Below are 15,826 nucleotides of genomic sequence, written 5' to 3'. Positions count from 1 at the left end.
GATAGTTAAAAAACAGAGATGTGAGTGTTTCATCGAGGCTTTACTTTTATGTCTCTGAAGCTGTTGGAAAACCCGTGCACAGCTTTCATATTTCTTCCAGCTATGATGCAGGTTCTTTGTCTTTTAATCTGTTGAAGTGAATATACACGCGGGCCTAAAATCTTTTATTCTGATTTCCAATTCATTCATTACACTCGTGCAGTAGAGACACAGTTTGGTTTGAACTGGTATACTGTAAAAGTGTGCAACTGGGACACATCTTGGGCTTTGTTTTTCTCATGCGTGCCATCAAAACACACCCTCCCTTTCCCGTCACCGCCCTCCATCTCACCCTGCCTCCTCTTTCTCTCCCTCGCCCGCCTCCTCTGGTCTTGTCAGGGGCACTCCTCCGCCCCCTTGTGCCTTGACTGATGCTGTGAAATCAGGTCAGGCCAGTGAAGACTGCTGTGGGGCTTGTGTACAGTAGCCAAGGAATGAGATGTGGAGGAGTAGGAGGCAGAGGGAGGGAGTGGTCCTGCTCAGCAGACTGAGACTACTGCAACTGTGTACGTTGAGCTTTAGTGGTGATGATTCACAACCCATGCTGCACATGCAGTAATGGGTGATTAACGCGCCTGGGGAGCAGAAGGGATCCCAACGGTGAATGAGTGCGGAGTTTCCTCAGCTCAGAGATCTAGCTCAAAAACTCCCGTCTGGTAAAGCACCAATTGACCCGGAGTGCAGACAGAAAAAGAAAACGATAGTGGTTGTTAGGGATTTTGTTTGTCTTTGTCATATCTGGGGCAAAGTACCAAATCCGCCCCCCTGGTTAGAACCGTTAACTCACAGTGAGGAAAATCCTCACCTGAATCCTCTCAGATCCTTTTTTTCCCACAAATTGAACATGTATTTCTTGTTGGTTTCTGCTGCTGTCCCAGATTCATTTGGCAAACAGGTCTGGAGTAAAAGAAAACAAGAAAGCCTGCAGGCATGACCTTGAATGCAAGTGTCTTACTGTGTTAGCCCTCCAAAGAATTGACAAGAAGCAACCTGCAACTGACTTCACTTCACCACCGCCACACAGATAAAACGACTACATGTGGGAGAAATGGTTGCAAAAGCAACAGCAACTTTTAAGGTGGGATGCTTTCTTAAATTCTACTCAATGCATTGGTTGAGTTAGACAATACACTTTAAATACCAATATGACCACTTTGACTTTTCAGTTAGTCAGTGTACATATACATATACTCTTAAGCATGATGTAAAAGTGTTTAAAATCCATCAGACAGCAGTATTTTTCTGTTAGTTTCCCGTGTGGTCTGAGCTCAGTTTGCTGCGTGTGCTAGTGTGAACTCTCATTTTTACGAGCTGAATGTTGACTCATACAGGAATAATCCGCTTCAAGGGTTACTAAGTGTAACTTGTGTCAAAGTTTACATTTGCATGGTTGCATGAAGCTGTACGAACAATCTCAAAAAGGCACACCAGACAGATGAGGAGGGTGGATGACTGTGATAAAGACATGAAGAGGGAGCTGCTTTACAAAAGCACATCATTGACATTTAGGTCCTCAAGGTGAACACACTTTCTTTCTTTTCTTTCTTTTTTATTAAAATCAACTTCTGAAATTTAATAGGGAGTAGGATTGTGTATTTTGATTATTATGCCAGTTAAACGCTCTGTATAGGCATCATTCGTTTGTTGTAGTTTATGTTGTAAAACTAAAAACTTAAACAAGGAAAGTGTGTCTCTCAGCCAAAGCAGTTTACAGTTTCATGGGAAAGAAAAAGGTGGTGATGTTATAACAAAGACATAGTATTTATGAGATGGAGGTTTGGGTCGAGTCTAAAGGGGACTGAAGGAATGCAGAGTTAGGATTAGACAATACAAATACAAACACAGGGAATTGCTCTCCAGTTCCATCAGGAGGATGTGGGTAAAGAAAAGGAATGAGTTGAATGAAGTGTGGAGCCACTGGAGTGCAGCAAGCACATTTTTCTGAACCTTAACATTCACTTGTTAAAGTTTGTTTCCATTAACTTGTCAGACCAACCCGTCATGTTTCTTTTTTCAGAGCATTCTCACCTGTGCAGGGCTGAGACTCCCACAGCTGCTCCGGACACTGCAGCAGGTTTTCCGGCTCCTGGGCCAACACGGCTCGTGAACGGACCTGAACTGAGCCGAAGTCCATGCCGGCTCCTTTGACACAGATGCTGACACACGCACTCCATTCGGACCACTCCATCAGGTAGCATTCACCTGCAGCAGAGAAGAGACAACACAAGTTTCCGTGACCCAAAACTTATTTAGATTTAGATTTTAGTTTAGAATCAGTGTAAAGGGAACATAGATGGGTTAATGACTGGTATCTGCAGGAATCACTTTAGACTTCAGACGACTTAACTTGAGAACTTAACTTGCATTGCTGAAACTGTGTTTCTTACACATTTTTGCAGAACAAAATTCATTCTGAGCAAAGTCGGCATCATTCTCAATTTCAAATTGATAAAAAGATGTTCAAAAATAGACAAAACTCTAAATTGTCACCAAATACTATCAAGAACCCACAGACTCACATTACTGTAGGGGCAGCACTAAAAGTAAAGGTCTAAAAAGTCTGAAATCTAATTCAAATCAAACAAAATAGAGTCCTACCTGACCTACCTTTTTAAAAGTGTAATAATTGTCAATTAACCTCCTGTCATGCTGCAAATCCTAATTTCCTGTTAACCTGAGATCCTCGGTCAACGAAGCGGACAAATCGACTTCCTTTGCCTTTGTGGAAACACGGTTTTTAACATTTTCTCCTTCTCTTCTGGGGTACAGCAAATTTTATATGACAGTCCCCGTTTTGCCAGGGAATCTTTCTGTGTCTAACAACTTTAAATGCAAATTATTAACATCAGTTCATGGAACTTATACACATGTGTTTCAACAATACAGATTTTCAAAGAGCCAAAAACTCTGTTTTTTTATGTGAGCTGACTACAGTTTCATTACAGTGTTCACAGTGTTTTTGGTCCTTTGAAAATCTTGTATTGTTGACACACATGTGTATAAGTTCCATGAACTGATGTTAATCGTCCCTTTAATTTGCATTTAAAGTTGTTAGACACAGCAAAGACGAAGCTTAGTTTAACCACAAGTGAAAAAGAGATAGAATCGGGGAGTTTTAATTAGAACAGAGCAAAAACTACTGAATGGAAAAAAGTTACAAGATAGCAACCCTTTTAAGTTCAGACTGCTTAACTGTGCTAATTGAGCTGACACCAAGCACAACAAATCTCATTGCAGGTAATGATGCTCATTGTTACACGGTACATGACAAAAAGGAATCTTGAATCTTGAAGGTCCCAGCAGAAATGTAACGGGACACTGTCGACAAACAAGTGCCACCATAGCCGTCCTCGCACATAACCATTACACACTTCAGAAAAGAAGCCGCCTGATTAGATTTAGCACCCACTCACTTGTGTACAACGCAGTTTGTGTCTCTTACATTTAATATGCTGTAGGTGTGTGTGTTAACAGAGAAATTTATAATTACAATAAATTCAAACAGTGAACTTGGCTGCTTACTTTTATGTTTAATTCTGTCTCATCTTACCTTTTGTTTTCACTTCACTGAATCAGACTTGATTTGCTCTAAAAAAAAACATGTGAAAGCATGCTCTCAAGTATGCATAAGAGATTGCCTTTCTGCACAATGTTCCCTCATAAATATCAGTTTATGTGCAGGGAAAATCACACACATGTCTTTTTGTGCATTGTTTATAATTCCAGCCCTTCTGAAAACCCTGCAGAGGAGCTCAGGCTGACGGGATCATAATTATCTTACAATTTACATCTACGTTTCCTCCAGTCTTTAATACATTTCCAGTATTTTTCTACCTCTTTTTGAACCTTGTTGGATTTTACTCACGGATTTCATTTGATGGTATGCAGAGATATCTGCAATGCAGTTTTATGTGGGTGTCTGCAGCAGAAATCTGATCTTCAGTTTTGGCAAAGCAATGCTTTACCTGTTCATCTGTTTGTGAGAAAAGTTTAATCTGGGTGAGATGTTCAGGTGTGCATCAGATATGCATGCAGAATGTGCGTTTACATATCAGATCTTATAGTGGAGATGCTTTGAAGCCTTTCATGAGAAAGATGTGAGTTTGAGAAGCAGGGCAGTTTGGTTTTGATCACAGCTGATAAATGCAGCTCATCAAACGGTGGAGAGAATAGAACATGGGTCAAGGATAGCAGCGCATCCAAGTGTGTGTTAGTGTTTGTGCTTGTGGGTACTCAACCTGCTAGATTTCGACTGGTCCTCCACAAACAACACTTGAATTTTCTCCTAAATCATACTACAGTAGCTTCGTGCACAGAAAATTGTCCGTGCTTCTGCTTGCTGTTTTGATACTTCAATGCTCTTACAGTTTAGCAAAAGGGGTTGAAGCGACTTGTTATGTAGGGCAGCCTCTCTGTGTTTTCCATCTCAGGGACCAACAGCAATCTCATGAGCTTTTTTTCCTTACCACAATGGGAAAACCACAAGTGGGAAAATATGGCACACATTATACGCATTATTTCAAACTGAGTTACTTTTAAATGAGATGTGGGTTGAATAAAGCACAACATTTTTCATTTTGCATGATGAACAATCGGTTATGACTCCAAATAGACACATAGCACTTTTGAAATGATCTCTGCATTTGTATTTTGTCTTTTGGCAGAAGTAAGGAACAATAATCCCTCCTTCAGGGAGTGCTGACACTGAATATAACAGCTTTATATCTAAGCTGCACTGTGAAAATACACTGCTGTTATCAGGATTTTTTTCTGTTTCGAAACGTTTTAAATTTGCCCTATTTACCAAGAAATGTTCCTGCTCACTTCTGTGTGCTGCACAGTAAGGAGGGTGCAGCCTAACAACATGAAGGACAATGCTGCAGATGTGGGAAATGAACCGCCAACCTGATGAGCAGAGTCCTGCAGCTGCCGGGCAGAGCTCACCTGTCGGCCCGCTCTGTTCTACACTGCAAAGCTGCAGCAGACCCCGCAGTCGACAAGCCTGACAACTCATCACACCCAACCTTTGAAGTGTTAATTCAATCTGTAAGATTTCTTCCTTCAGCAGGGGTTGACATTCTTGCAGAGGCATTGCCTATCAATCACAGTGTGGTCAACAGGCTCCTGATGTCTTTTTGAATTTGTACTTATGAAGGCTTGTGGATATAATGCTAACCGCGGCTTTTATTCAACAGCCTCTTCTCCTGTTAGTGCTACAGGAATCAAGTCACCACTGATGGGACTTATGGAGAGGAAATAATCACCCATAGGTATTTATAAACACTCAAGCTGTATTGAAACTCCCTGCTAGGCTACTTCATGGACCCACTTCATGTTAAAAAATTGGTAGTTAACCTTGTGAGATTAGCCAAACTGTTTTCTTAATGATTCATTTTGTTGCTCTGAGTTCGTTCAGAATGATACTGACGATACTCTAACCTAAATGTTACAGAGTTTCAATTGTTAAAGGGAAACAAATTAGAAGCACAAAACTACAAATAACATGTTTCATATTAGAAACGTAATAAAATAACTAACACTATTCACACTGTTGGTATGTCACAATGTTACGCATGCTGGGACTGAAGCGCTCTCCTGTTACGTGTGATGCTACCGTTTTCGTCCCGTTGCTTCGGCTTAACACCATTTAACTCTGTATGTGGTGGAGAAGGGAAAGGATAGATACAGGATGAGGAAAAAGAAGATGAACCTCACTGAGGGATACTGAATCTTACAACAAAGTATCACATCTGCTAATTAAACAAACCTATTTGTGCCAAAATCTGACATCTGTCAAAATTTGACTCCCTAATTTGGCTAATTTATTCAAACAAATTATAATTCTTGATAATATCCCACATACATTCGGCAGTGTGTTCATTTTAAGGAGTCCTATTCAGTGGCCTACAGCATGTGCACAATCCTGAAGTCAGAATTCAGGGTCCTTGGATAGAAAAGACATGACGCCAGATTTACATTCTCCATACGCACCTTTTCTTTTTAATAGCTACGACGAGCCCTCCATCCATGCAGTGTGTGAGTTTCTTGGTCTGTTTAAAGAGGTGATGTGTCTTCACTAGCTGCTCTCCCATTAGGGAACGCTCTCCGAGTCCTCAGTAGGATTTTCAGTCAGAAATGGAAGCGGGACGATGTATGTGCTGGTGCCTGACTTGATTAGGTGCCCTAAGCTCATTACTTCACCCACCTGCTCCATCAAGAGTCACTCTCCTTTCATCTGTGCATAAAACCTTAGAAAAGTCTTACTTCGGGTACATCATGGCCACAATTTGAGTTGAGAATTTTATTCAGTGCTGATATTCCTGCCCTGCACTGAAGATGGTAGCATAGAAAGATAATCCTGATAGCTTCATGTTTCATTTATCTCATCTTCTGCAGCTAATTCAGCACCTCCTTTTGTCAAAGAGTTTTTATGGGATTGTGTTGACTAAACTACCATTCATACCTTGACAGTTCAGCTATGTCTGTTTAATTTTACCTGAGCTTATATCGTTGCTTAAGTTGTTGTTCACCACTCTGGAGTCTAAATCCCGCCGGCGGGATTTTTTTACACATCTCCAAAAACACATCTGTAACTCTGTGAGTTTTTGTCATTCAAACATATAAGTGACACCATTAAAAACCTTGAAACTTCTAGTTTTCATATATATTAAAATAAATGATATAGCTGGCCCTTTTTAAAGAGAGTGAACAGAAATCTTTGGATTTTCTGTAGTCTCAGACTGCAGCAGCTTCCGAGGCCACACCTATCGCTATTCACATGTTAAGTACCAGGTGATTGAGTGGCTATTCACAGGTGAGAACACGCCCCATTCAGCCAGCATGTGGGGGAAGGCAGCAATGTCCTGCCAGTGACAGACAATTATCACATGGAGAGTGACGGGGGGTGGGGGCAATCAGGGGTGTTACACACCCATCTAATTTGTATTCAACTCTCAGAGACACTGCCTGGAGTCACAATTCCTTTTTTACAGTTTGTGTGAAAACAAAAAAACATTTCTGACTGCACTTTTTACTTTTATGCAGCCAACACTTTTGTTTACAAGGTTCAACCTTCAAAAGTCTTGGCTAGATATATTTATAGTGTGTTTTCTTGCACTGTTTGAAGACCTCTAAAACTTGTTTTTTTGTACAGTTGTGTTTCCCCTCAATTTAAATAAAACTTGTTTGTATTACATTCACTTCACTCTCATATTGTTTTTTGTTAGGCTTTTCAGAATAGAACCATATGTGTCACTTTTGCATAGATGTTTACAGTTAGTTGAAATACTTGAAAATGTCAAGGTGGTGACAACTCCCTCAAAGTCTCTGAAAAGGCCTTAGACTCCAGAGGGTAAACATGGTACTCACTTTAGGCCAGAGACTCCCCCATTACACAAATACAATAAACCTGAAAATGATTTAGTCCATTAATCATTAAAGTATATATTTTTTGCAGGACAATTTACTAAGAATTATAATTTGCTCGCAGTCTGTCACCAACGTGCAAATATATATTCATTTTACTGCAAATCCTTTAAGCAAAATGTCTGATTTTAAATGCTGTGTTGAGACAGTTGGACTAATTTCCAATTTTTGCAAGTAGTTTTATGTGACCGCTTTCATACTCATCAGCAGCATTACTCAACTAAACCTGCAGAGCAGTGTGAAAGTTATGGAGACACTTCTGAGTGCACAGTGTTACATTTAAATGTTCTAACTTTTTGAATAAATCCTCACTTTCTATAGAGGCTGAGATAAATAAAGAATTCTGTGTAAGATTAATGATTGTTGTTCGATATGTAGTTATATGAAAATATGCATTTTCCCTTTAAAACCAGGAATATTTACACAGACGCAGATACCTTAGACTTAAACTGTCAGACTGTTTGTTCACAAGCAAGAAAGCATTAAAGCACCAACAGTAAATTAAAAAAATTATATGTTTTGGTTTTCCTGTACAACCGTATATCATGTAATTCACAACAGATGTCCTGCACTGAATAAAGACTGCCAGTCGCCGAAAGAAAAAAAAAACAAGGTAATCCTGTGCAGATCGGCTGTGGACTGCCAAATCTGTGGGTTTGTTTCCCACCGGGGCTACTCATGCTGAAAATGTGTGCACACATGTCACATTAACACACTTCAGCTGAAGCTTCCTCCAAATGGCACATAGCTTTGGTGCGATTTGAGGTACATTTCATCTCAGCCTGCCTCATTAAGTGTTCAGATAATGAATAAGAAAGATGTGCATTAGCACTGACAGACCCTTTTATTCTCCCCGGGAACACGTTACTTTCCTCTTCCTCCCCTAAATGGAGTGATGCTAGAAAAACTAAACAAATTTGGGCCCATCTCCAGGCTGTCTGTATTTGTCAGGGTCATAATAATCCCCATGAGCGAACAAGTGAACACGTGTTTGACTCATCTCAGTGTGACAGCATCATTGCAGTAAAGCATCATGATTTTAATCTTCAGACATTAAGAATCCATGTACAGACTTTTGAAGTGAAGCAGAAAATACTGAAGCATAGACCTTTAATGTTGGATTTTATCAGAAGGTATCCCTTGTAGCTACCTTAGTTCAACCTGCCTCATAAATCGATCCAGGGACCCCTCTTATTACCTTTATATATCAATCTTGATCAGAATGTCCTCAATGCAAAGTCATACCCCCACAGGTCTGTAAATAGGAGGCAGGACAGGTACATTCATGCAGATCAAATGAAACGAGCTTCCAGACTTGTCAATATCTGCCTTATACCACTGCACCTCATTTCATACGAGCCATGGTTATAATCAGCACTGATAAGTTAAACTGTGCTCTTAATCAGGATCTTAGCTCATCTATGAGATGAATAAATGCATAAAATATTCATTTTTCCATTTGCAATACAGCAGATTGTTATTTAGCACTTGTATCTTAACCTGCCTTTTATTTCCCTGAAGCCCTTAGGGTTTTTGTTGTCTCTCCCACACAGATTATCGACCCCTATTCACTGTTTTTTTTATCCGTGTGTATGTGCATGTGTGTGGTTTAATCACTTTGCTTCCATGTATCTTTGCTGTTCAAATGGAGTCCATTGATTTGCGGGGGTCAAAGCTTTCATTTAGATCCACTTCACAGTCTGTTTCACTGGTAGAGCAGGTGGTCCGAGCAGTCTGTGCATCCCACTTAAAAGGGAGAGGAGCTCCTGACAGCGGCGCCCCCGGCTTAGCTGGACGTTTCGACAGACTCGCAGCGCTAACTGCTGGGATGACGATGAGAGATCATCTGACCGCTGCTCTTGTGAAAACCTCAGTGTGTTTCACGCTTTTCATGTTTGAGTCTCTGGGAGGAGACAGACTGTGTTTGTGACTAAAATATCAGATGATTCCTACACACAGAATGTAGTAAAACTGGGAGTGAATAGAAGAGGCAAATGTACGGTCGCGTTAAAGAAAGACTCGTTAAGTTATGAGGTTTTACATATCAGGACATAACTATAAAGATACCTGGTCCTCAACAGATCTTAAAATGATATATATTTAAATATATTTCAAAAAAAGAGATGAGAAATAGTGTGTAAAAAATGTAAGTATGACCCATGATTCAGTAGCTTGTAGAACCACCTTTGTGTGTTATCTTTCTCTCAAATCATTTCAGAGGAATTTTGGCCACTCTTCTTTACAATGTTTGCTCTAGTTCATTGAGGTTTGCAGCATTGGTTTCTGCACTGCTCTCTAAAGTCCCACCACAGCATCTCAGTCAGGCTGAGGTCTGGACTCTGACTGGACCATTGCAACACTTTGATTCTTCTCTTTTTCACACATTCTGCTGTAGATCTGCTGCTGTGTTTGGGATCATTGTCCTGTTGATGTGCCAGTTTCAGCCCAGCTTTAGCTGTGGGACAGACGGCCTCACATCTGACTCTAGAACACTTTGGTATCCAGAGGAGTTCATGGTGGACTCAATGGCTGCGAGGTGCCCAGGTCCTGTGGCTGCAGAACCAGCCCAGATCATCAGCCCTCCACCACCGTGCTTGACAGCTGGTGTGAGGTGTTTGTGCTGATATGCTGTGTTTGGTTTCCTCCAAACGTGCCGCTGTGCATTAGGAGCAAACATCTCCACTTTGGTCTGGTCTGTCCAAAGGACATTGTTCCAGAAGTCTTGTGGTTTGTTCATATGAAACAAATATAAACTGTGCTGTAATGGCGTTATGTTAACACACACATGAATGCTGAAGACCAAAATCTCTGCTCTTACAGAGGTAGTCACATTTGCAGGTGATCCCTTAATAAGTTGCATTTAGTTAGCAACATCTGGCTGCTACTTACTCTCCTTAATTTTGACTCCTTAGATATTGTACTTAAATATTGACGGAACAATATGAAAAGTTTTGCTGTTCACCCAAGGTTGCATTCACCTAATTCTAAGATCTGGTGAGGACCATTATGTCCTGAAAGTTTGAAACGTAAACTCTTAGATCTGAAACGGGTTGTACTTTCTTTCTCATGACTGTAGGAGCGCTGAATGTATGTAAAGCTGAACTGTCGTGACTTCAAACACAACTTCTGCAAAGAAAACAAGAAAGTTCTCTTTGTTGCTGCAGGCATATAAAATTCCCCAACCTTCCAATAAATGTAAATCACATATTCTAAGCAGCACAGTTATAACAAGTGTCAGCCATTATGCGGCACTTTTATTCTGCCTTCAGCTAAACTTGTACTTCTGACTGCAGAGGTGAGAAATTGATACCAGGCACTACTATTTTTTTATGATCTACCATTTAACTAAAGAATATTTAGTGGCTCACTGGTAATATAAATCATAAGCAATTTTTACTTATCAACACTGGAGAATGCGCAGACAATCAGACCCTTACTTTTTCTGCAGTTGCTGTTCACGCATGTTCCTCACAACAGGAGATTTTCTGCTGGAGAACAGCTCTCACAGAGTGGGCAGCAACCTTTACAAGCACACCTCCTTACTAGCAGTAAATGTCCCGGTAGATTAACTGCTACATTCTCACTTTGTGTCACCATGAAATCCAGTAGAGATACTAAGGCTGCGGCTACACGGAAACGTTTTTCACTGTAAACGATACTTTTTCTTATCGTTTCGCTGTCGCGGCCACACGGAGCCGGCGTTCCCACTACCCCAAAACGATAGTTTTTGAAAACGGGTTCCAGAGTGGGAAAGTTTGAAAACGGCCTCGTTTCGTTTCCATTGTTACAGCGAAAACGTTTTTGCGTCAGTCACACGTTGACGCTGTGAGCCAATTTTAACACTTCTCTATTGTCTCACAGCGTGGCGTGACACAGTGGCGTGTGTACTGCATCGTTTCATCGTTTTCATCCGTTCTCGTTTGGACAGCAGCGCGTTTCCGTGTGGTCGCAAGAATTTTCGTACCCGTTTTCAAAAAAAACCTCGTTTCGTTTTCGTGTAGCCGTAGCCTAAACAAGCAGGCTGGAAAATCTCCACAGTTTGTGAAGTGATTGCTGCAGACATTTACATTATCACAGTGTTCCCCGTAAAGCATCTCTGTAAAATCTCAGGACTGCAATGCATGTGTGAAAATGACTATATGCTTGATGAGAATAACATCTGTATAAGGATATACTGACCTGACTGAATATATAAGACTGAATGCAAAGTGTCAACACTGATGCACAACCAGAAATCCAATCAAGTTCAACCGAGCTGCAAGCATTAGCAGCCAATTCTTCTTCTAACCTAGTCCAGACTCCTTGTGGTTATTGAGGTCACGATCACATTAGATTTTACACCCACACTGCAAAATATTGCATTCCTGAAAATATCACATTTACAAAGACAAAGATTCAGCTAAATACCTACTGTATCACTGCCAGTTGTGTAGCAGCAGGCAGGCTTTTCCTACCCAGAATGTGAAATAAACAGTATAGCCATAATTGACATATTTCAGCTTGGCTTTTTTGTACCACAAAAAAAGGTGCATAAATAAATACAATTTTGACTTTGTGAGTCTTATTAGCCAGAGAGCTTGTTGTTACATTTATCCATATCACATCATCATTACACGTGTCTCTCAAGTCTCACAAAGTAATTTTGAGTGAAGCGTTGTTACCTGGACATGGAAGGACGCAGGCCTCGCTCAGTCTGATCTGCTTCTCTCCGCTGATCACCTGCTCCAGGTTGCTGCACAGCTCCTCGTCCACCAGGCCGCCCTCACCACCGATGGAGCCGTCTGACACGAAGCAGGATAGGTTCCTGTAGCGCATGCCGTGTCCACACACCACATTCTGAGGAAGAAGAAGATGGACGATGAGTTATAATTGATGAGGAAAAACTAAGCTCTTGCTGTTTTTGCACCTCTGTAATTTGGGCAGACAAAAAAAGGAGATGCAGCAACACTGCTACGCCAGGATCTGCAACTCCGAAGCAACGTAACAAACCCTGCTGTGGTGGAGTCAGAAGTTTCCCCTTTAACCTACCTTGATGCTTTCAGAGTTTTGCTGTTTGTCATAAAGCATTGCAGAGGACACTTTTATTAATCTGACCTGAAGGCACACGATGCAAAATGAAGAGCTCAGGCTGCCAAATTTCTTGGCAGAGGTATTGGTTTACAGTAATGCATCAGCATTAAATATGCATCAGATTGATTCCCACTGTCCATCTCTTGCTATTACCGTATGAGCGGGGATTTGATTAAGTTCTTCATCAATACTAAAAAGTCCATTATTTTATGAAAAATCCTCTTTTTTGGCACAAAAAATGTATTGTATTGATCTCAGGGGCCTGTCAAAGTTGCATTTCATGTTGCTGCCAGAGGTTGACGCAATTAGTGATATTCAATGTTCCCAGATTATTGCATAATGAAATGATTTATTGACAAACCTCCACCCGACACTCAGACCAGGGGCCGTACTGCCAGCGGTAGCAGGGCCGGACAGGGCAGGGCTTCCACTGCTCAATCTGAGAAGGGCACGGCCGGCCGTCGCCCTGCGAGGCCTGAACCACCATCCGCTGGCGCCGCATCTTACCTGCAAGACAAAAAACAGGAAGTCTTCAATGCAGAATTCTTTTCCTGTGTTTTTAAAGTCTATTTCGTTTGTCAAGCTCAAGAATATGTTAGTTTTGTCTAGCTCAAAGAAGCTGCACTTCAAATTAAATGCAAACAGTTCTTAGTAGAAGCAGCAAACACTGTGGCTTCCTGCACAGCATTCATCCTTTCCCTCTGTAAATAACTCATTTTAAATGCATGTAAATGTGTTTATTTCTAATGCAAAATTAATCTTACTGTTCTCAACAGCACTTTACTTTACTTTCAACGACCTGCACTTATGCTGTGCTATCTTCTTGGTCAACTTGAGTATAATGACTTTTATTCTACATCACTCACAAAGCCTTGTTTGAATAAATCCAATACATCACAGACCCTCAGAGACCATTTGAAGTGCAAAATTGATGCTATGAATTAGCTGTAAGACTACACAGAAGTCCTTCACACACATTTAGAAATGCAACTCTCCTGTCGACTTCCTTTAAACCACCCACTCTCAAATGTCAGAGCTCCCAAACGTTTGCATATTCCACTTTAAATTTCACACTGCCTATCCAGCAATCTACTCGCCTCAGAATGCACCTTTGGCAACCTGCAACACCTTTCAACACAGAACACAAACCAACCTTCCCACACACTCAAACACAAACCGTTAAACCTGATATTCCAACAAGGAAACTTCCCACACATGCTTAGACACACACACACAAAAACACATCAAATAAAATCCCGTCATGCTCCTTTCGCCTTTGTTAAACTTTAATCTTATTCTTTGTGATTTAACAACTATTGCAGTTTCCTCTTCTTCAAAGCGCTCCCACAGCCCCCCAGGAGGAGGAAGATGATACATAATGAAATGTGTGAACAGCCGGAACAACAACCAGGCACCAGGAGGACAATTTTTTTGCTGGTCATTGTAACAAAACAGCTTTCTCTTAAATAAACACTTCTTCTCTGTTTTGCTTTGTGAGTTTTTCAGGACAAATTTCTCCAGTGAGAGCAGAAAGCGTCAGATGTGGGTCTGTTGTAGTAGAACCACCATACCATGGTGTTAGTACAGTGAGGAGTTTTTGGGATCACTTGCTTTTATGTACCTAGGATTGGACAAATCGACAGGTTTTTATAAGCATTTTCTGGCTTTACATGTTTACCTTTTCAGCTTTGGCTGTTGAGTGAGATTACAGTCATTCAGTGCCAACAGCCTACATTATAAATTAGATTTTATACTGCATGTTATTCTCTCTGGAGCCAAAATGAATATCATTTCTGCCAAGTGTATTTAAATTTTCCCTTATATATTTTGTCCTTTTATGATCTTTAATGGAATGTGCATTTTTTTTTTGCATATTTTTGAGAAATATTTGGCTCCACAGAATGATTTTGTGACAACTGAAAAGCTAATCAATAAATATTTAAGTAATTTATTCAGAGAAAATGCTTACCCCATCTCCGCTGAATCTTAACCCCTGAAGTTTTTAAATCTAAGAACTCAGCTATACTACTATTTAAGAATACTATTTTTCCCTTTTCTATGCTGTCTTGCTTTGTTTTTTTACTTTTAATGCACTGTTATGTCATTACTGCACATGAAAAGTCTAATGGAAGCAAAGTTTAGCCAGGTTACGTGTAATTAATGATGAAATTCCAGAATTACAAAAGGTTTCCACCTGGATGTTAAAATAAAACCTCTGGGTTTTACTAAAGAGTCACATTGATAGTTTCGCACCGATTTTTGCATCTTCTTTCAAAGAGCATAATTTAAGAAAGGAGAGTATTTAAACTAATACCTCAGTGGGATTTATAAAGTTGAACTATTCTTAATTTAGAGGAAATCTCTGACCACCTGGGAGGTACAACCATGACAATAATAATTATACCAATACTAACAGATCATTTTTTGTAGCACATTTAAACACTTTTAAAGTGCTTTTTTGAGACGTAATAAAATCAGACAAAAGAAACAATTTGGGCCAATATAACCGAGCAAAACGTCTTAAACATCATACAAAAATAAGAATTTGAGAGAAAATAAACTTCACCACAGCTCAGTGTCTCGGTCATTGTCCAGTGAAGCTAGTGCTGTGACCAGGTTTGTTTTGGTGGACATTGAGCAGCAGCAACACTGAGCTCTCATCACCTTTTCACTAGCTACATTGGATTCCTAAAAGATTTATACAGTTCAAGTAAAAACAGCCCAAAACATACTGTAACAGCCTATTTTAATTCCTGGTTAGATATGCAAGTGCATGCTAAAACAGGTTTTGTAAATAAACGTGCTAATTAGCCGTTAGAACGAGTGGAGCCTCAGCGAACCATCATCCAATGGAGCTCACCCATCAGTATTTTACTATTATTCTCTCTCGCTGTGGACTAATGAAACACTGTGAGACTGAAACAGGACCCAAACAAACCAAAGATGCGGTCCTATCTAGGGAAGCTATCAATGCGAGCACAAAGCATCTAAGTACGACTACAATGAATGTTCGATACTTACTGTTTAAACTTTGTAGGAATCCAATATAGCTAGTTAATGGGAGATGAAAGAAACATTCAAATATACCTGGAAATTCTGCTGGCTATTCTGGGCACTGAGATATCACTTTTTTTTTATTGTTTTATTGAGGTTTTGTTTTCCCACACATTTTTATTTTTGTAAGATATTTAATAAGTTTTTGCCTGCAATTACGTGAGCGTAAAAGTCTGGGGCATTGAGTTATTATTCAAACACTCACAAGCAAATGGAAACGAACTCATTACATAACCCT

At 40.2% G+C, this 15,826-nt stretch overlaps 1 protein-coding gene across 1 annotated transcript in view; it reads right to left on the bottom strand.

Annotated features, from left to right (window-relative positions):
- The window catches only part of thsd7ab (thrombospondin, type I, domain containing 7Ab), a 186,776-nt gene that overhangs the window by 17,982 nt on the left and 152,968 nt on the right, over window positions 1-15,826 (bottom strand). The window contains exons 22-24 of the mRNA XM_075466226.1: window positions 12,896-13,041; window positions 12,126-12,300; window positions 2,068-2,241 (exon numbers count right to left, since the gene is read on the bottom strand). Of these exons, the coding sequence (XP_075322341.1) occupies window positions 2,068-2,241; window positions 12,126-12,300; window positions 12,896-13,041 (495 nt within the window). The remainder of the gene's footprint in view (window positions 1-2,067; window positions 2,242-12,125; window positions 12,301-12,895; window positions 13,042-15,826) is intronic.

This window comes from Odontesthes bonariensis, chromosome 5 (genome assembly GCF_027942865.1).
Source record: "Odontesthes bonariensis isolate fOdoBon6 chromosome 5, fOdoBon6.hap1, whole genome shotgun sequence".
Taxonomy (NCBI): Eukaryota; Metazoa; Chordata; class Actinopteri; order Atheriniformes; family Atherinopsidae; genus Odontesthes; species Odontesthes bonariensis.
The sequence above is the reverse complement of the archived record's forward strand: the minus strand, read 5'-3'. Positions and strand labels throughout refer to the sequence as shown.